At 38.1% G+C, this 22,564-nt stretch overlaps 1 protein-coding gene across 2 annotated transcripts; it reads left to right on the forward strand.

Annotated features, from left to right (window-relative positions):
* Positions 1–4,704: 4,704 nt before the first annotated feature.
* On the forward strand, positions 4,705–21,898 carry pitx1 (paired-like homeodomain 1). 2 transcript variants are annotated; one of them, XM_084729959.1, is made up of 4 exons: positions 4,705–4,858; positions 5,948–6,002; positions 14,032–14,234; positions 19,812–21,898. In XM_084729959.1, the coding sequence occupies exons 2-4, from the start codon at positions 5,957–5,959 to the stop codon at positions 20,358–20,360; spliced, it is 798 nt and encodes a 265-aa protein (XP_084586085.1). In that variant the 5' UTR covers positions 4,705–4,858; positions 5,948–5,956; the 3' UTR covers positions 20,361–21,898. The 2 variants fall into 2 exon arrangements, with proteins under 2 accessions (XP_084586085.1, XP_084586084.1); XM_084729958.1 differs by lacking the exons at positions 4,705–4,858; positions 5,948–6,002 and adding an exon at positions 12,405–12,857.
* Positions 21,899–22,564: the final 666 nt, after the last annotated feature.

Raw genomic sequence — 22,564 nt, forward strand, 5'->3', positions numbered from 1 at the left:
CATTACAGTTTTGTGGATACAGTTGCATGCTGTAGAAACCGGGGTCAGTATTGAGGCGTAATGGGACACATGAACACACTTCTGGATGACACACACGTCTTTAAGCATGAGGTGCAGCCATTTTACAGTTGCAGTGATAAATTAAATTTATATTTAGTCTAAAATTATGCTTTTTTTTTTTTTAATAATTGGTCAAATTCTGTATTAAAGGGACAGTTCACCCCCAGGCTGAAGGAACTACATGCCAAAATACATATTTTTCTTCAGGCTGGTCATGCTATTTATACATCTGGATTGTTTTTGTGCGAGTTTGCAAAGTTCTGGACACATCAGCTTTAGAGATTTGTGCTTCCTCTCGAAAATGATGTAGTGGAGAGCTGTGGCAAAATTAGCCGGGTAACATGGAAGTCAGGAACATGTCATTCAGTCCAGACAAAGTACACAACGTCATTTAGTCCACAGGCGAAAATCAGCCGATTCCAATGCATTTCACCAGAGTTATAGTAAAAAATAAAGACATTTTAACTTTGAAAAAAAAAAGTAATAACTTGAAAGTGTTTTCTGTTTTTATGGTAATGTTTACGTTGAAGATTATAAATGTATATCATCTGTAAGAGTGATCCACAGGCTAAGTATCAATGACGGTTTAATTTATCATGCTAGCTTATCTTGGTGCTAGCCAGGGTCAAGTGGACAAGTGCCCAGGATAGGCATGAGGAAGACCAACAGAGGTCTCATCAGTCCAGATGTGTGCTACAATTTGTCAGGCTGTTTTATCTGAGGGACAGTTTGTAAGAGGCGATTAAGCTTGAAGGTGGATTTGATGCGTTGGACTAATTTGACACAAATGTGTAATTTACCATGATAAATTGATTAGAGAGAATCCCAGTGATTTGCCTGGAGGACTAATTGAAGCCCAGTGAGTGTTATATGCCAGAAATATTAAATACTTATTTTGTGATCCATTCATTCAACCATCACATTTGACCAGCACTTATGTTTCTTTTGCCCCAACAGAGAGGGACAAAAATAAGAATGCACAACATCAGTTTCCAGTCTGATTTCATCTGACTCATTTATCAACAAAAAATAAGAAAATAATTCATATTGGCAGAGGACATCTGCATGTTGTTTACAGTAAATTGTGGTTACTCTACATAAATGCCTCTTTACATACATTTTAAATGCAACAGCAGTGTCTCTTTCCAGAAATCATGAACCGGTTACTCAAGATAATTAATAGACCTTGTTATGAGCAGTTTCATGTAGGAACTATTTTCTTTATTACCAGACTACACCTACCAACCCTGTCACTGCAGGGGAGGAAGTGTGCATCTACTCATAGATGAGAGGCTCATCCTCGGGACATGGTGTGTAAATGATAAATGATTAATGGCGTCCTGCTCAGCTGAGCTGTAGCGTTAGCACCACTGAGATGATTAGTGCAGTGGTACAGTTGGTGGATGTAGTTTGGGAAAAAGAAAATGGTTTCTGCTATTGTTGCTAATGTTGCGTTTTCCTTAACTGATACTTTAACATGTTAACAATCCAAATTAATTATACATCATAATTTAATAAGATACAAAATGTACTTTTTTTCCCTCAGATTAAGTTTCATTTAAACAATGTATTCAATTCATTAGTCAAATCAAACCATTTATGAAGCACAAACAGAATAATGAAACAACAGTAAGCCTGTCGCTCTAATCGGCTGCTCTTGTCCACATGTCCTTCAAAAATACCTCGGCCAAACAAAACAGATTAGATTCAGTTACTTTCAGTTAATACATGTTGAATCGGTCAAATTCTTCTGGACAATTGATTGATTAGTGACTAATAATTAACGTGCCTGCATGCATGAAACTGCTCAGCACAAGGTTTATCTTGAATTAGGGATGAAACAATAATCGATTTCATGATAAACAATGATACGGTTTCAGGTCTGAATAATCGCTGTAAGTGCATTTTGAAGAACCCACAGTAAAATCAGTGAAAACAGTGACATCACAAAGGTCAAGATGTTTTCAAACTGTTGAGAGGTTTTCAATAAAAATGAAGTGATTTTAGTGTCTCAGCACATTTTAATTACACAATAATAATATTGGTGATGATTTTGACAATTTTCATACCGTTTCATGTCTATCACTGAGTCATGATTTCTGGAAAGAGACATTGCTGTTGAGTTATTCAAATGCATTTTTCTTGGCGCTTTGAGCACCACACACTGAGTCCCATCTAGTTCCATTACTTTTGAGAGAAGACAGACTTCTCTTAAGGCCAGTATCTCTAAAACTCTGCAACTCATACAAAAACAATCTAGATGGATAAACAGCACTACAGACCAGAGGAAAAATAAGTATTTTTTTGATTTGGGGGTGGATTGTTCCTTTAATTTAAACTTTTATGTGCCACAAGTGTTTTGCAGCTCATCAGTATTGTGTTCTTCTATAATTTAGGCGAATTAATCTTGACTTTTGCTTTATTTGACATAAAAATTTAGCAAGAGCTGCGGGAAAATGAGTCCAAACTGTATGTCTGAATTTTTCTGCACTCGATTACATCACTGCATCTCACCTGTATGTGCAGTATACGAATATTGATGCGTCCATTTTGATGCAGGACTAACCCGGTGAGGGGGGAAAAAAACAGCTGACGTGAGGACAGATGAGAGAGCCTTCGGTTTCTCCGACAGGCACCATGGGAAGGAGGTCTGTCCGTGTCCTGGAGGGAGGCCCGCAGCTCCCCTTTAATCCCTCCAGGATCCCTCTCTCAGAGCCGGGCTTTGCTTCGTGCGCAGCTCTTGGCCGAGTTAAAAAGGAAAGTGTAAGGGTGGGACAAATTTCACACTTTCTCCCATGTCTCGGGCCAAAAAGAAGGAGCTTGTAAAGAGAGGAGTATGTGGAGCTGGAAATATTGTGTGCCACACAGGCGCTGTGGTGGTGGTTCAGTGGTGGGACTGGGCTGGCTGTGCGTGGGCTGAACATCTTGGCTGTGGACGACTTAAAACCAGCCTTAGAGCGTGTTTTTGTCTCGATTCAATCAAACACTCTGCAGCAGAGATGTTGATAAGGACATGCATGAAAAATAACACGTGTAACAACTTTTAAAATCCTGTGCATGTAAACAAAATTATTTTAAATAGTTCATTATGGGCGTTTTATTTTTATTTTCATGGTTTTATTTATTAAAAGTCTCAATTAGTGATCTTAAAGTCTAAATCCACTCTAATCTCGGTCTTGGCTACTTGCTTCCTACTTTACCTTTTTTAGACCTTTTGCGTCTCAATACAGCTGTGATGTAACGCTGAAGATTTGACCCGAATCATCAGTTTATTTGCTGTAGCTCAAAGGTTAATAAAAGTCTTTTGTCTCCGTCGTTTCCGTTGTGTTTTGTGTCTTTGTTTCTGTCCCCCACCGCTGCGCTACAGCAGCTCAAACACACACACACACACACACACAGGCCTGAATGTTCCCATCCGAGCATCTTCTTTTGTTCTTCAGAAAATATTAATTATCGTCAATCTCAATTTATTTCAAAACGGAAAAATTCAAGTTCAAGTATTTTCCAAGCATTTAAGCCACAGGACAAACAAAAATATTGTTAGAATTAAATGTTGTGATTAATGTTAAAGCAACAGCAGAACAAAACATCGCTTCAACCTGGTGTAAATATTTGGATCGGAACAATTAATTCTTTAAATAATCATCCCGTTCGCCGAATCAATCAATTATCGAGAAGACAAACATTATTAGTGCCTGCATCCAAACAAAAAGCGGCCTGCTGTTGTAAATCACGCTATTTATAGAAATGAACTGCTGCCAACCCAACAACTAAAATATTGTGATTTTTCGTGAATGAGAACACATTCAAAAAAGCCAGTGTGATCAATTAAGCTTAAACGAATGCCTGTTTTTGATCTTTGTTAAATAAATACCTAAATATCTAGAAAAGTGAAAACTAAAATATTAGACGTGTGTTTAATGTTTCCACGTGGGTCAGGCGGCAGACCAATAAAACGGAGACAAAGTTAAATATTGTAAATATTATAAATCATAATAATAAAATAATAATTATAATTTAATGAATATGATTTTTCCAGGCCGCCAACCAGTTTTTTCCAGACAACCTGCGTAAGTTTAGCTCATAAAAAGTCTTAAGCCTCAACCTTTCACACCGGAACGGTTTTTCTCACAGAATTCATTTAAATAACACTGTATTATAAATTACTTATTATTATTATTATTATTATTATTATTATTATTATTATTATTATTATTATTATTATTATTACTAACAAGCAAAACACTTTAGTATTATTCTACTTTAATTTTAATCCCTCTGCTTGTTGTTTACATGTTTGTGCTGAGAAATGAGGACGAAAATATATTTTAAGATGAAGATCAGAAACTGAGGACGGGGGTCATTTGGGGGATGAAAATAATGAGGATGAAGATGAGGGTGACGACAGGTGAGGATAATAAAGATGAGCATTAAAACCTGTGATGAACAGGAGACTGGAGGTGCAGGATGACAACAGGGGAGGTGGGAGATGGTGGTGGCTGCTGCGACAGTGGGGAGTGTATGTGTGTGTATGTGTGTGTGTGTGTATGTGTTTGGGGGGGAGATGGAGGGGGTTGCGGTGTGGTGACGTCACCGCGAGGCGTGCTGCAGATCGCTGGCGAAGAAAACCAAGGCAGCGCCGCAGAGGCACAACCAAAGCGCTGATTACCCGCGGACGCAGCGTTTACGCGCAGCCGACGCATAAAGTTGGATTTACTGAACACCTGCATGGGGAAACTCTGAGGGCTTTATTCGTTTTTTTTTTCCTCTGTCGTCTGCCTCTGCTGGGAACAAACTGGTGAGTAAAAACACTCACTATGCCTGTCAGGTCGCTGGATTTTAGCTCAAGGCGATCGGTCAGAAGTTTGGCTGGCATCCCGCTCAGATGCTCGAGTCACACGAGTTCGACTAGTCGTTAAAGAATCATGAGAAAATTAAATGGTGACAAGCGCTGAGTCCAGTGTGTGTGGGGTCAGAGAAGCTGTAGTGGCCGCAGAGAGGCCGGACATGGAGCTTTTACGCACAGTAACTGTAGAAAATATGATTATCTGGCAGCTAAAATGGGGGCAGCGCTGTTCAGAGTGTGTGAGCATCATTGTCAGCCAGACGCCGGCTGTAATATTTCAGTTTACTCCAGAGAAATTCTGCATTAACCGAGCCAAATGAATTTAAAGTGGAGCAGGCGGGTGAAGCGTCTGACCACGAAGTGACGGAGAGAAGTGAAGTGAGTGAAGATTTACTGGCGACACAGAAACAGCAAAGGGATTCCTGTAGATAAGAGGGGCTCTGTGTGTGTGTGTGTGTGTGTGTGTGTGTGTGTGTGTAGCTTACATACTATCATGTCAAAGGTAAACTTTGCAGTGTTGGGTCAGGGTTGTTACTGAGGGCCCAAAACATGAAGATCTAGGTCGAAACTTTATTTATTTCATTTCATTGCATTTGTTCACTCAGCAGGGACACGGAGAGCCAGATAGCTAAATTTCATGACAGATAAAAAGTTATGGCTCCTGAAGTTACAATTCAGACAAGGTTACAGAGGTTTAAAAAAAAAATGACAAAACAATTTAGTAAATTATTTTGAAGTGTTTTGTTTTGGCTGCATTGTCTTGGAATTATTATTGTAGGCTGATAATAATTCTTTTTTTTTTTATTTCTAAAAGTGTTTGAGAATTCAGACATGGACACAAAAATCATCATGAACATGTTTGCAGGATTATTGGTTGTTGGTTTAGAATTAATTTCAATTTATCTGTAAAAATCATATAATTCTAACACTACTTAGTTAAGGAAAATAAGAGAACTAAGAAAAGTGTTTGATTAATATTTGAAAAATCTTTGATGTGCAGGAAATTTTTTTCTTCTGATGCAGATTTTCTCTGTTTTTCAGGCAACTGGAATGGAACTGAATCTGTCCAAGAATGGGATTTCATGTGGGGACCCAGGTATGACTTGTTGTCTGCTCGATTTAAAAGTGAAAAAAAAAATGCGACTATACAAAACTACATACAAAACTATAAAGTATCATGTAAAACAAAAGGATGCTGCAATTTACTGTACCTCAAGGTTTGGAGCAGGTTCAGAGCTCGTTATATCGGCTGTGCGTGTTCACAGACATCTGCTTTTTCACTTTTAGGCGCAACATGTTTCCTATGTGGTGAATTAATACGCCTGGCATTTAACATGTTGATATGCGGATATAGAACCAGATAATGAGATGCAAATGTGATCGTGCGGAAATAAAATGAAAGCAGACTGAAACAACTTTTTCAACAGTGTAGCTGAGTTTTACTTCCACATATAATGTTTTATTTTGTGTGTCTGGTTTCTAGTGATAATAACTTCCTGCTGAGTTGTTCTGTATTTCAAAAACCAAAACAAAAAAAGTTGAAAAACATAAAATGAGATTGACAGCAAGAAAAAAAAAATCTTTTTGGAAGAAAAATGTTTCCAAAAGCAGTCGTGTTTTCCCATAACACAAATAAAAAGGTTTTTCTCAGTAAAACCTGGATTTAATCACGGACCAAAAGAAAGAGCGTAAAATGGGAGACGTGAAAACTTTGGAAAATATTCGAGGTTTTGAGACGTTGAAATGACAGACATGCACGTGAGCTGAAGCGGAGACTGGTTGCTGTGCAGAATCCATTTAAAGCTCATTTTCTGTCAGGAAATAATCATTTATGATAATAAAGCAGCTTCAACTTAAAGGTCAGACGCTAAACAGCACGACACAAAGTGGAAATAATTATTGCAAAGACAAACTGAAGGAGTCTCAAACTCCTGAGAAGATGTTTGTGTTTGTACTTGAGGAGGAAATTCAGGCTAAATTGATCCACGTGCGTTTTTAGGTGTGTGTTTCGAGAAACTCATTTGTTTGTGAAAAAATATGCATTTTTAGGATTAATTCCACCTCAACTCAAGGTGTAAGACTTTTTATTTTTCCTCACAGCCACAGTAAACGGTCCCGGGGCGAGTAAACATACAGGATGATGTATATAAACTGGCCGAAGTTCGACTAGGAGTGAGTTATTTGGAGGAAATCAGAGAAAATCCCACCTTTTATGGCATTTTTTTTAAAATAGATATTTCTTAGGATTGACCATTAGAGCGTGTTGTTTTATTTACACCTGCATCCCTTCTTGTCAGCTTGTTTGTTGGTTGTCAGGCTGCAGGTCAAACAAGCCTTATTGGACCACGCAGGGAAACCATCACCAAGGAAATAATCGGCTCTGTCCTTCTCCAGTTACCCACCGTGTCCAGTTACATCTGCCTTTGAATCTGCTCGCCTGCTTTAATTTTCTTTATGCTTTGTGTTTTTTTTGGCCCCGCGTTGGTTGTACCTCCACTTTGTTTGGAGAGAGAGAGAGAGAGAGAGAGAGGGAAAAAAAATACACCAAGACTGTATTTTCATGCGTGTTTGGCGTGTGATTAACGGAGTTCGCCGAGTTTATTTTCACTTCTTGGAGGAAAAATATGAGTGTTTGCATTGCCACTGGCCTTTAACCTGTCCTGCCGGATGGAAAGGCTTTTTAACTCATCCATCACACGCAAGTGCCCTCCAGAGCAGAGGAGGAGAGGAGCAGGGCGCAGGCAGGCAGGCAAGCAGGGATGCAAGCTGAGTATTTAGATTACCTCCATCTATCAGCCTGTAATATCTGCTGGAGGACAGAGGAAGGTAGAGTCACAGGAACTCCTCCATGTGCTGTAAAGCCTTTAATATTCCAGTGGGAATTCCAGGGGTCACTGGGTTTATTCTGACTTTTTATTTACAGTATGTGCTGCTGTAATGTTCATATACTGTTAGGAAAAGGACTTTATTTGGACACAACTCTTAAAATCACGCATATTGACTCACGCAGAGCCGTATATACTTAACGGATACGCACCCAATAACCCCCAACTAACTCGCACCAAGTTTCTCAGCCTGCATAGAAAAAACCACCTGCTGACAATGACCAGGTCCTAGAGGTCACACTGCTCCTCCGCTTGGGTCACTCTCTGTAGTATCTTGTTTTCTGCGCCAAATATATAAATTTTATGCCCAGAAGGTGCACTGTTGAATTAAACTATTTGTTTTAACTTAAAAAAAAAGTGTTTTTTAGGTTGACTGAATTTCAAAGGACAAGAAACTTTTCTACTTAAATAAACATTAAAAATAGGAAAAGATTATTTTGAGAAAAGTAAGTAGAAGAACTGTGTCAAGTTATGCATTAATGCCACCAACTTACTCAAGAAAAAACAAGTAATTTTATAGAAGTATGAGGGCACAAAGTACTGGGAACTCAGTGTAAACAAATAAAAAATATAAAAGATGAGTATAAATTAAGTTAATGGCAATATTTAATTTAAGTAACAATGTTTGCATTGACAGTGTACTTGAGACAACATGTTCAATGAGCTCAAGATATTAAGTTGAACCAACAACTCTTGAACAAACATCTGCAACACAGAAACTTTCTAACTTTTGATACACAATACTAATCTTCATCATTATGCTATTTTCATTATTGTGAAAACCATGACTTATCTTAAAGGGCCAGTTCACCACATAAAAATACATACTATTCAAAAAAATTACCTGTAGTGCTATTTATTTAGATTGTTTCAGTGTGAATTGGGGAGTTTTGGAGATAGATGTCTGCCTTCTCTCCAGTGTAATGGGACTTGATTACACTCAGCTTGTGATGCTCAAAGCACCAAAAATACATTTTAAAAACTCAACAGCATATGTCTCTTTCAAGAAATCATGACCTGGTTATGATCTGGCAACTCACTCAAAAACAATCTAGCACTACAGGTAAGAGGAAAAATACGTATTCTTAAATTTTTGGTGAACTGTCCCTTTATAGTATATTAGAAACACACATTCATCGTTATGTTTACTTCTTCAAACTATAAAAAAGAAGGGTCTCAGGAACGTTTTAACAATGCATGCTGGGAAGTCTGCTAATATGCTGACCTCTTCTTGTAACTTAATTTAATGAGCTGATTAAACTTTATACAGTAAATTCATTCAACTCATTATTTCAAGTCAAAAGACCTCAAGTTGGTAGAACTCGTGTTTATGAATTCTGAAGTGTCCTGAAAATAAATTTTAAGTTTAATGAACTTGAATAAATGAAAATTGTACATTTAAATTAAGATAATGAGAGAAGATTAGTTTATTCCACTAAATTCCTGCATTATTTTTACAGTGAGGTGGATACGTCACCTGCACCAGGGGGCTTCAGGTGGTGGTACAGGCCTCTGACTGCACGCAACAGGCCGCCACGACGCATGTTGGAGCTGGATGTCTGATAGTGATAAAATTCTGCTGTAAAAAATCTAAGTCTTTGGATTGGTAGATTTAATTTAATTTGTCGATATCAAAATTTCTTACAGGCTCTTCTATGAGCGCCACTTTGCAGAACACGCCATGTGTGCGCGAAGAGAAGCTGGACAAATATAAAGATGGAAAAAGCCAAGTGATTGTTGAGAGCTTGCACAATTGTCTGATGAAAGGGCCTTCAGGGGAGTTTTCCGGTCGGACGGGGATCTCATGTCAGAAGTCACTGTCATACAATGGCCGAAAACGCTCGAGACTGGCGCCGGTGACAGTCCGCGTCTCAGACGGTGCTGAGACGCTGCCTGAGCAGCTGCGCATTTACCTGAGACACATGGAGGTTAGAGGCAGAGTCAGCTGGTGTCAGAGTGCAGGAGAGACTTGAAACCAGAAGTCTGCAGTCAAAGAAATGTTTCAGTAATTCATGTTTGGCACTTGGTTTTCTGGCTGACAACTAAATATCTGCAGGGCTTGTTTTCCTGTTTTACTCGCGAGTTTAACATTGTCGTTTTGTTTGGACAGCCTGACTCATTTGTTTAGCAGAAAAAAATTATTTAAGTCGAGAAAAACATTTTTGATTAGAACAAGTTTCTAGCTCTATAGGCAAATGTTTGCCTTCTTTTGAGAGTCAGCTTGGTCTTCTAAACGATTGAAACCTGATTTTTTCTTTTTTTTCAGTAATACCTCACGTGCGCAATTGCAAACGGAACTGAGCGCACACAGAGGTCAATTATGCGCATGTAATGTCTGCCCAATATCTTGATATGTCCCAATAGAGCACAAAACAAAACACAAACTTCTTAAACTTCATAAAAACACAAATTTCTTATTGGTTTGGGAAAAAAAATCCCATCTCTGACTTCCCAAGATGCACCAGGTCAACTTAAAACTAGGACCGGGGTATGAACAAAATTAAATATCACTTTTTTTTTTCTTTTTTTTTTTTACCAAATACCTCGATATCGAAATTGCACAGTATTGTATTGATGAGTATTGGTGTCGTCACAGAATATTAACGATGAGAGTTTTGATAAATAATCATTAGTAATGTGGATATAATGACTAAGCGGGTCAAGGCAAATAATAGAACAGAAGAGTCTGGTGAGTTCAGAAAATTACATAATTTTCCTGTAATTTCGTCATTTAATTGTACCCGAGTATTACGGCAATGATGCAGCATTTTAAACCAGGACAACACAATACTAGTATCATATCATGATGTAACAATATCCAAAATCTAAGATGATATCTGGTCTCATGTCACATAACAATATAAAACAGATATATTGCCTTAACTTAAAACTCCAAGTATAATATTAAAGCCTCGCCTGGTGTAATCTTTACCTCAAACTAATTCAAATGAAGAAGTTTGACCTCAGTGTTTTGTGACAGAGAAACAGAGAAAGATGCTTGTAAAAGAAAAAAAAAATCATCTAATTCCTTCTGCAGCTGCTGCATTACTGCAAGTTTATGCTGCATGTTTCACTCCAGTGCAGCAGCACACTGAGATCAACACAAGTCAACATCTGGACGAGGCTCTTCAGCTCTCCACACTGGTAGATGAGCGTTCAGAGGGTTCAGTTCACTGCGTTATGAGTCAACACTCACTGTACGTGCGTGTCAGGGATGGCAGATTACAATCCGACCAGAAAACACCCTGAAATTATAACATCTGATCTGAAATTTTTAAATTCACGTATAGCTCTTTTGCAGCTTCACCTAAATTACACCGCAGGACTTGTTTCTGTTTGGATTCCAAATGGCTTGAATACTTTCGGCCTCCACTGTGGTGAAACAAGCGTAATGCCGCCTATCCAGCTATGACCGCACATTTTTGGTCGAAACTGAGCTATAAATAAAAATGAGCTTCTTGATATCCGTTTTTATCTCGTGACACGGTTTCAGAGTTCAGTTCTGCTTCGTTTTAGAGGAAGGGCGATTTTAAAAAATGCTGCAAATACAAATTAAAGCCATTTTTCTCAATTTCGTGCCATTTGTGCCTCAGCGCCAAAAAAAAAAGACAAATATGTGACCATCAGTAGCTGCATCCAGGTGTTTCTGTGTTCAGATTTTATTAATGGACAATCAGTCATGGGATTTGTGCTGAAAGGATCCAGAAGTGTGGTCAAACTACCGAGTGCATGTTGTTGAAGTTTAGAAAAAGTTTTTTTTTATTAATGTTTGATTATAATCTGGTGACTGTTTGGGTAAAGTGTCACAGACTATTATTCATTAGTTTATTTGGTAGTCTGGTGTTTGTGGCCCTGCAGTCCAGCAGGTACAGCGTGTGTGAAGTAATGGGAGCTCTGATCTGCCAGGCTTTTATTAGTCCTGATTGTTTATTTGTGGTGGAACAACGAGCTGATAGAGCCACTCTGTGTCACTCACACACACAATAATCTTCATATCATCATCGTGCACCTTTCATACTGAGGAAACAGTAACTGGGCAGGCCCGCGTGTTAGCTGGCGAATGTTTATTCAGCTCAGTACATATCCGAGAGATACATTGTGTGGAGTGTGTGGAGAGTGTGTGTGTAGAAGCGCACCCAGCTGCGTTGCGCTGGACTCATTTCAAACATGCCTGCACGAATGAAAGGCCCATTTTACTCCTAAAGAGCAAAGCGCTGCACTGCGCGCTCCCGACAACTGAAAAAAGGAAAATGAACGCTGAAAAAAATGTCTGTCCAGTTTGATACTGAGCGTTTTAACTCCATCAACAAGTGAGCAAACTAATAAGTCATGAATTCAGCTGTAGGAATTGTCCGCTTTGCTCAGATTGGTCGTTTTTTTTTATGTTTTCTCTACACCGAAACTTAGTGAAATATATTTGCTAGTTTGCATGCGCCAAAACCAAACGTCTAATGAATTCATAGCACCTTTTTCTCACTTGTTTTAGCTTGACGTCAGACTAAACATCGTGTTTGGGTGGATATTTTCTTGCAGCGGGCAGGCTCAGTGGGTGGGACCGGCTCATTTTGGGGAGGTTAAACTCAGCAGATGGGTGGGTCTCTCTGGTGAGAGCGGATCTTCCCCTCGGTCACAGCGGGCAGAAGCTTTTCCCTGCAGCGGAGAGAAGGAGAGCGCACTGGGCTGTCACTGCTGCAGCGGAGGGAAAGGGCACTCGCGATTTTTTTTCCCACCTCAAAGTCTTTTTGTTTTTTTCTCGTGAAGGAAGAAAACTCTGTTGGAAATTCCTCCTCTCATGTCGCGGCGGTGTGTGTCTGGCAGCGGGTGGATTTGTGGCTGTTGAGGAAAAAGCTTTGTGCGCCCCAAGGATTCACCCCGTTTCCTCATTGCTACGCATCCTTCTCTTCAAGGTGGGATGAATTTGGACAGAATCGCAGAGGCAGTGAGAGCACCGCCGCCTCCGCCGCCCCGCGACGTGGCCCCCGCGTTTCATTTACCGAGAACTTCAAACAGCAGTCGAGAAACTTTAGAGAACTCGAGCAGCGAATCTTCAGACACAGAGTTGGCAGGTACACAGTCAGAGTGCTTTTAGCAACTCGATTCCTTCTTCTGAGTGCAATAACTGTTTATTTTACGTCTCCACGGGCACGTTTACGGTGAGCTGTCACTGAGGCATCCTGACAGTTTAACACTACGGAAAAAGGAGACAATAATTCACTTTGTTTTTTCTCACCGCAACGACGATTTATTTCCGTGTGCTACGGTGCAACATGCATATGGATAAAATACACCAAAACCCAGTTGCAGTAAATGTTAGTTTGGTTTATTTCTGTTCTCCTTTTAGTGTTCTTAAATATATCAGAAACAGTGAAAACAGTCCGGCTTTGGTGCAGTTACACCCCATTTCTTGTTTATTGCGCTGGCTGAACAAAACACTTGGCAGGATCCCGAGGTCTGTCAGGGAAAAATGTGCAGAACAGCCTGGCTTGCTGTCAGTAAATGCATTAAAACAAACTATAAATACTGGGCCCGTCCTGCAATCTAAACTGAAAGCCAGAAGGTCTGTATTAACAATTCTCCTGGAAGCTTTTTGTTCTTCAACTTCACCACATTTTTAGACTCCTTCCTCTGTGAAAGAGCAAATATGAGTTAATGTCATTTATTTCTAATTTCCTTTGTTGGAATAATTGATGGGTCTTAAATGCAAAATAATGTGACTTTTGGTTTTTATTTTTTGGCAAACATTCAAGAGGCTCTTCTCTTTTGTGATTAACCTTTGCACGTGTTGACCCTTCAGTTTAATGAGGCAATCTTGTGAGAACACGAATACAAGATAGCAGTTGGGAGATAAGAGTGGGCAGACCTCGTCGTAAAGAAAGTTATATTGATCTCTTAACGTAAAGAGAGGCAGGTCTAAGTATGTTTGAAAGAATCGATACAAAAGTCCCAGACATGTTTGTAAATATTTGGCTGTAATCTGTCACTTCTCTCCTCAGGCTTATTTTTATGGACAGCTTTGTATATAATTTATTTATAGCTTTGGATTTGCTTATTTCATGCTGAGGGGCCTTTTTTTATTGTAGTTGGCCTTAAACTTTAGGGGTTTTGCACTTGATTTCAGACTGAAATGTTTGACGTTAACAGTGCTTATTATTCAGTGCAAAACTGTCCACATTTGCATGCTATTCAAAGCACTCTATAGCTGTAACATCCAATAATTTCGCCCCGATGTGTGTTCCACAGAGAAGGAGAGGAACGCCGAACACAGGAGCGATGACGGGAACGCGGACGACCCCAAGAAGAAGAAGCAGCGGCGGCAGCGGACTCACTTCACCAGCCAGCAGCTGCAGGAGCTGGAGGCCACTTTCCAAAGGAACCGCTACCCGGACATGAGCACCAGGGAGGAGATCGCCGTGTGGACCAACCTGACCGAGGCCAGAGTCCGGGTAAGAGGCCAGCAGGCCTTCAGTAAAGTGTGCGTAATGCGTGCGTAAAGACTGAAGATTTGACAGATAAATTAGAGCGCTCTTTTGGGATGTGAGGATTCTCAAGCAGTTACCTAAATATATAAAATAATTTCAGGACAGGAAAACCAAATAAATAATGAAATATAATGCGAACACTCAGAAGGAAAAATAAGAGAACCAACAAAAGGTAATTAAAATATTTAAAAATAATACAAAAAGTGCTAACACAGTTTGTGTAATAGGAGCGCTGAATTCATAATGACTGCTTATTCCCACTAACATCTGGAAACAAAATTAACCATTTACTTCACTAAACCGAGGGATTTTAGTTTAGTTTTAAAGTCTGCTCCACTGAGGATATCAACACAGACTGGAGCTGCACAATATGGCGAGAAAAATATTTTTGCAATTATTTTGACTTACTATACGATTCATGATTAGTTTGAATGAACGAAAGAAAACTGCCCCTTTTTTTTTCACTGACCAAATGCTATTAAAATCAAAACTGTGTGACATTTGTTGGGGTCTGTAAGAAACAAAAAAACTTTTTCTTACAGTTTGAGAAAAAGATTTGTAGGCCAGGGCATCTCTGCAGCACCACTTCATTATATTGCTGCTTTGTCACATTTTTTTTTTTTTTTTTTTTGCCTTTATCAGAAATAAAAGCAGCTTCTGTGATTTGGATATTACATTTACATCTTGCAGGTTCGATAATATTTTAAATAATCGTGCAGCCCTAACACAGACTATAACATATGTTATAACATTTATTGTAATTATATGTGGTATTGAGTGCTATACAGTGTCATTTTTCCTGTGCGCTTACTGACTGGCGGAGTGAAAATCCAACCCTTCAACATGTAAATTACTGCAGTGAATTTAAACACCTCGGTCGGTTAGAAAATAAATGTGTGATATAACTCAGAGAAAGGCTAAAGAAAAAAATCCGTTGACAAAAATGGGAGATTTTCAAAGCTGAAGCTTTAACAGATATTAAATTCCAGTCATCCCTGACCGTCAACTGCGGCGCATCCAAAAAGTGAAGTCTTTTATTTTTTAAGACACGTGCCTTAATTCTCAACAATGACACACATATCTGGACGCAAGCAGGATTTAAGCGGAAGTTTAAAAAACAAAAACACGCTCATGTTCACGTATTTCAGGTTTAGGAAGTTTAGCAAGAAGAAAGGATGTCTAACTATTTGGATCTGTTGGAAATTGACATCCTTTTTAAAGGGTGTATCCGCGCTGCTAATAGAGCCAATGGGGGATTTGTCTTTTGATGACATCATCACCAGTCTGGACCCTTATTTGTCCCCGTGGAGGAGACGGGTCATGCAGCCAAATCTACCTGGAGCTGTGCAATGAATTCAGGGTCAATGTTTCAGCATCACGGCGATGTTTGAAGGCATAATAGGGAAAATATTCCTAAAAAACAAAAAAACAAAATAAAATACCAATGTACATACTTGTATAAAAAGAATGAATTTAAATAATAATTTATGACTCACTACAAGTGTGTGTTGGTGTCTGTATTTGCAGAGACCCTGCCGTCTGCCTGTATTTTCTTATTTTCTCATTATTATGCTGTTTTCTGACGTTTTACCAGAACGTTGGTATTTTCAACGATCAACTCTATTCCTGTGTATTTAAGACCAACTTGAACATTATTTTTATTTTTAAAAATACGGAGAAAAACATATTTGAATAAAACCTTATTTAACTTTAATAATAGAGAACATAAATTCTTGTAATATGGACCCTTTAAAGTAAGAAAAAGCTAACATAAGTTGTTTTGTACTTTGGGTGACCTAAAATATTTGAACTCATGACTTCACGCTTCTTTTACACACAGGTATTCATGCTGGATGCTCTTTTTTCTGACGAGAAAAAAAAAAAACGTGGGTGCAAGAAATGCGTTAAAACACAAAACAATTGCAGTTGGTTTTCATTTACAGCAACTGGCGCCTGGCGGCCCGTCTTCGCAAAATCCACCGTCTCAAATTCCATAAAAAATGCATACAGCTATTTAAAGTGCAGGAAGGAAAAAAAAAAAAGTTAAAAGCCTGAGAACGAGTTTAGAGCGCTGGATTTTCGTTTCTGGGGCCAAGGAGGGCGATTTTCAAACAGTGCAGGCTTTTATTTTGGCGGAATAAAAAGAAAACATTGTAAAGAGCTGTGGTGGTGTGACACAACACAGCCTGAACGCTTGTGATCCATATCGGAGCTTTTAATTAAATGTTTTGACATTTTAAAGTGTTTGGACTTGACCTTTTGAAGGTCATCAGTGTTAAATCAAGCTCGACAGATGTTATCACGATACCATCTCGGCTGTTTTGAATGTTTAATTACCTTTAATTAGGTTTTTTTTTGCTTGTTAACATGACAGTAAAGGCCAAAGTCTACATTTTCTCACTCAGGAAGCTGAAGTCTCACACGAGCTGTGAAAAGAACTACAGCCTGCGCGTTTCCTCCGCGGCTCTCTGTCACATCGCTCATGTCTTTGTGGACAATTTGTCCGCAGCACCCTGTCCCCTGCACGGCTATAAATAGCCTCCGCGGGTCCGCCTGATGAGACCACTTGTAAACTGTTTCTACTAGAATGAATTAAAAATGACTCGCAGAGTGCCGACTAACGGATATTTTGTCAGGTTTCGATAAGGCGTGAGGATTTCCAGAGGCGCGTTTTCTGATTCATTTACAGTCATCGCCCCCGCGTGCGTTTGATTCATGTTGTAAACCGGTTGGTTTTATTTTGGGCAGTTTGACATACACACTCACACACACACACACAAGCTCACACACGCTCACACACATTACACACACACACTAAATTTAGCCCCGTGCAAAGAAGAAATACGTCTTATTTCATTGTTATACATGAAATAATAACAAATTAAAATAAATACTACAATACAGTAATTACTTTCAACACATCTTGGGCTCTAGCTTAAGTCCAAACGCGTTTATGTTAGACTGTTATGGCTGTTTTAAAATGATTTCATTTGGATTGTGTCATTCACAAACTAGTATTTAAAACATGTTATATTATTTATTTAGTCTACATTTTGCACCCGTGTAAGCTGATTTTTTTAAAGGAGGAATTGAATTGCAGATTTTGTTTTTTATAATGTTATCAATATTAAAAACAATAAGAAAGAAAAAAATAAATTGAGTATTTTAATTTTCATGGCGTATTTAATATAATAGATAAACTTTCTAAACGTTTTATATGAAACGCTTGTGGACAAAAGTTAGTCGTTTAATTTTGTTTCTCTTGTACTTACCAGAGCTTATTTAACGCTTCTTATGCAAATAACTAAACACCACTCACAATAAATGTGGTTTTTAAAATAGGCTATAATGAATAGCTAATTGTAAACATGCGCAAACAAAACGTAGCTGTTTGATTTTAAGAGACTGTCACCGTTTTACCTTCCACACGTTCAAATATGTTGTTATCAAGCTCACTATGATTTAAAAAAAAAAAAGCGTTGCAATGCAGCAAACCGGACTGTTTGTGAGGATTTTAATAGAAACAGACAATTCGCACTATTTCCAGGGTTCGTATCTTTTTCGTGCGGGAAAATAAAAGAGCCACAACAGCTCTAAAACAAATCCACAGTCAAAAACCTTGAGCTCTCAAAATTTAATTTCACTTGGGAAAAAGTGTTATTTTCTATATTTCACAAACTGATTTTGTAACTTTGTATAAATAAATCAATTTATGGAGTGTAAGTGAAAAGTTTGACCATGAAGCAAACAAGACTTTGTGCGAGTTTTCCCCTAATTATCATAATTGAAAATACAGTGTAGGTCTGTTTGTTGTGTTTACAGACTGTTGTAAACAAATCTTAAGACATCTGAGAACATTAAACAGATGTTGAGTTAAAGAACTGTCAATCAGTGTGGGACTATACTGCTTCAATTATTGAATTTTGCTGAAGAGTGTTCCTTTAAAAAGAGAAATTACACTATACGCAAGATAATTACAGTAACAACAAGATTTTTTTTTATGAGCATACACAAACTGTTGTATTTTATTTTAGTGGCAAAAACACCAACGGAACCCCGTGAAGGCAGCATCAGAAAAGGTTGTTCAATATGTAACATCATCACCTGAATCAAATGTTGGTATTCTACGTTTCTGAAACCCACAGATACGTAGAATCACAACGTTTTTTAACCAAAAAGATTATAGTGTTTTTACCAGCCGATTCCTCCTGCCTTAAAAGTGCATAGAAAAATAATTCCACCTGTGCCAAACTATAATTTATAACATTTTTTAGAAAAAGTAATACAACGTCATTCTTCGTGGAAAGTTGGATTTTACTACAACATAAAATACTGCCTGTCCTCCTGATATACTGCCACATGTGACATTTACAGATTTAGGACTATAACACATGGAAATGTTTAGCAAGTATAAATAAAGTTTACGCCTTTATCGATTGCAAAAAGGTAAGCAAAAAAGTATAACAGAGCATACTATCACTACAATAAAAATATATTAATCATATATTACTTGTATATTAGCAAGAATTCCACAATAAAAAAATAATGTACTTATAACACAAATAAGATCAACTTTAATTTCATTAATCAAGCATATATATTATTACATACACACCCAAAGTTTACTAGGTACTTATTCGTTTTTCATTAATTACAACTTACTAATATTTAAATAAAATTAATTACACATATTTTTATTACAAAAATAGTTGTTCCAAAATACTTCAACTACTGCTAACTTCAATTTAAGAAATTGCAAATACACTTGATAAGTCTGACTGCAAGTACACTTAAGTAGGCTGTATAATTTAATATATTTAGCATATTTATTTTACACCAGGGACATAAGTGTATGACAAAATAATCAAGAAACTAATTTAAGTTCAGTTTTGAGCCTCATACCTCAGCAAAGTTTTACATGAACAGTATTTTTCTTCTGCTGTTTAAAGTTTAGATGACTGCAAATTTAAACTTACATCAATATCTCTAGATTATTGCTTAAAAAATTGCGTAAACAATTATGCTAACACAGCTGTTGCTAGCTAGCATTGGAGAATTAATCATGGCTGCAAGATCAGGGGTAACTGCAACACTGATACAGTCTCTCTGTTTTTTGGACACACTTCTCTGTCAGAAAATTAACTTTTCACTAACTTTAAGTGGTGACCACTAGAACAGTTGCCTGGTCTGCAAAAATAGAACTAGACTGTTTTTTTTTAATGCATGTGATGCTTGACATCTAAAAGAAATTGGACCATAAAAAAAGTATCAGTATTAGAAACTACAGGAGTAATGTGATTACTTTGGGGGGTGCTTTTGTTTGAGACACAGTTGCTTGGCCCACCAAAGGGGGCAATTGCGACACTCAAACTTTTTGCATTAAATAGACTTATCCTTGTTAGTGAAAATGGAACAGTTGCATGATTAATTAGATATGCATGTTTCTTATAGCAAAAAACGACTGGTGTGTTTCCGGTAGGCTGTGAGGCAAAATGTAACAGTCTGCCCAGGTCTCCCCTACTAACCGTGTGTGTCCTGCAGGTGTGGTTCAAGAACCGCCGGGCCAAGTGGAGGAAGCGGGAGCGGAACCAGCAGATGGACCTGTGTAAGAACAGCTACCTGCCGCAGTTCAGCGGTCTCATGCAGCCTTACGACGACATGTATCCTGCGTACACCTACAACAACTGGACCAACAAGGGCCTCACCCCGGCGCCGCTGTCCACCAAGAACTTCACCTTCTTCAACTCCATGAGCCCGCTCACCTCGCAGTCCATGTTCTCCGCGCCCAACTCCATCTCCTCCATGACCATGGCCTCCGGGATGGGCCACTCCGCCGTGCCGGGCATGCCCACCCCGGGCCTCAACAACATCAGCAACCTGAACGGGATCGGCACGTCGAGCATCAACTCGGCCATGTCGTCGTCCGCGTGTCCGTACGGGCCTCCCGGCTCTCCGTACAGCGTTTACCGGGACACTTGCAACTCCAGCCTGGCCACGCTCAGACTCAAATCCAAACAGCACCCGACGTTTGGATACAGCGGCCTGCAGAGCCCCGGCTCGAGCCTCAACGCCTGTCAATACAACAGCTGACGGGCCAATCACACAAATATAAATAAATAAATATATATGTGATAAACGGACACGGTGTCAGAGCTTAGAGGCTACCTGCGGATGGGGAAAAAAAAATCAAAGACAACTAAACTGGATTAGTTGCAGTCATTTTTCAGATAAAGAAAAAATGGATTATGCGGGTTATATGTGTTTACCAATGAACTTGCACAGCAATTGAAATGTCCAGGGTTTTTTTGGATTTTTTTTTTTTTTTAATGATGAAGACGTGTTACATTGCTGCATTGTACATATATAAATGTAAATATATACAGGCCTAACATATAAAACAGACGGTGGGATTTTTTTTTTTTCTGTTTGCGCTTGCTTGCTTGCTTTTGAAGACTGACTGGGAGGGTTTTCTCGACCAAAACCAGGATTTGCAAGAAAAAGAAAACGATTAAAAGTGTCGAGCATATCATGAATCCTGTAGAAGCCGATTTCAGCATGTAAAAGAAAACATATTCCCATGGTAAGTCATAATTATGAGATAAAAGTCATAATTACTATATATTAAAATGTTAAAAAGTCAGAATTATGAGTTGGATTGTCATAATTGTTAGATGAAATTATGGCATAAAGGCAGAATTACAATATAAGAAGACAAAATTATAAGATAACAAGTCAAAATTATGACATAAAAGGACGAAATAACGAGAAAAGGTATGGAAAAAAGTCAAATTCATCTCATAATTTCGACTTTATCTCATACTTATAGTAGGGTGAAGTAAAAATTAAGTGATAAAGAATCGGAATGGTGACTTCAAATTATGAAGTGAAAGTATGAAAAAGAGTTTTATCTCTTAACTTCAACTTTTTAATTCATAGTTTCTACTTTTTAAACCTTAATTTCATTTTCTGTTTCATAATTCTGACTTTTTATGTCACAATTATGAATTTCTATCAGAATTTCTATTTTATCTCAAAAGTATTACTTATGAAAACGTCATAATTATGAGATAAAAAATATGTCTTCAAATGATTACTTGAAATGACAGAATTGTGCGAAAGGTTATGAAAAAGTAAATATTCAGATTTTTCACGCTTTATCTCATAATTATAACTTTTTAACTCGTAACTGGGACCTTTTTTTATATCATAATTATGGCTTTTTTTTATCCCATAATTATGACTGACCATGAGGACAGTTTTCTTTTATTGGCGGAAATGGGTTTCCATCCAGACTCAATAAGAAAAAAAGAAATCTAGCCTATAATGTACATATTTTATACTGCTTCTGTGTGCTTTCTATTTACCGTCTATGCAGGACACCACCGGCCCGTTTGACTCCATGACGCCTCCCTTTACTTTGAAATGTCTTTGTTTCTCCATTTTTGTTTGAAATAGAAAACCCCGCATGTTTTAACTTGAGTGCAACGTGTTTTGTACGATAATGTAAGACTTTTCAGAAGTAAGTTCATTAGCCTAAACTGTATACAAAAGGTGATTCAAAGTCACTCATGTGTTTATGGTAACATGTTTGTTTGAATAAACTCCAGGAAAAGAGAGGTTTATTTCAAGTTATGTTTGAGAGGAGTCTTTGTTTAACGAGACGAGCCGCAGTGGTCCAACTTTTCCCCCCAAAAGGAGCAAAATAAATAACTTGGCAACATATCGGCAGCCTATTGATCCACTCAGTTTAAAAGGATTATCTCAGGAATATGAAGATTTTTGAGGATTAATATGACTAGCCAGTAGTTATCTGGGCTTAAACCATGATATTTCACTTTATTCTCTGAATTTTGAAGCTTATTCCTGCATTATTGCCTTTTTTTGCTTTATTGCGCATCAGATTAGACATAGGAAATAAAAGTCGTGTATAAAAAGTTTATATGCATCTTGAAAACTTCCAGACCTTAATATCTAAACCTGTAGGAATTAATAGGATCAGTGTCTAAAGTCTTGTTTAATATTATGGGCCATTATTATTTGGTGAGTGTGGTTATCACCAAATTTCACCGGTTGGTGCAGAAAATAGTCCCTCGTGCGCCTTTTACTTTGTACTTATCACACTATAATACGACATTAAATTTGGAGTCACTCAGGCTGAGGTTTGGCACGCGCCTTCACCTTTCTTAAGACTTGACCCCATACTGCACGCCTCACATGATTAGTTATATATAACCTGCATTTTTATACCAATCGCAGCATTTAAACGCACCTTACACGTGAATTAAAGCCATTTT

This window comes from Lutjanus erythropterus, chromosome 11 (genome assembly GCF_056507025.1).
Source record: "Lutjanus erythropterus isolate fLutEry1 chromosome 11, fLutEry1.hap2, whole genome shotgun sequence".
NCBI classification, from domain to species: Eukaryota; Metazoa; Chordata; class Actinopteri; order Lutjaniformes; family Lutjanidae; genus Lutjanus; species Lutjanus erythropterus.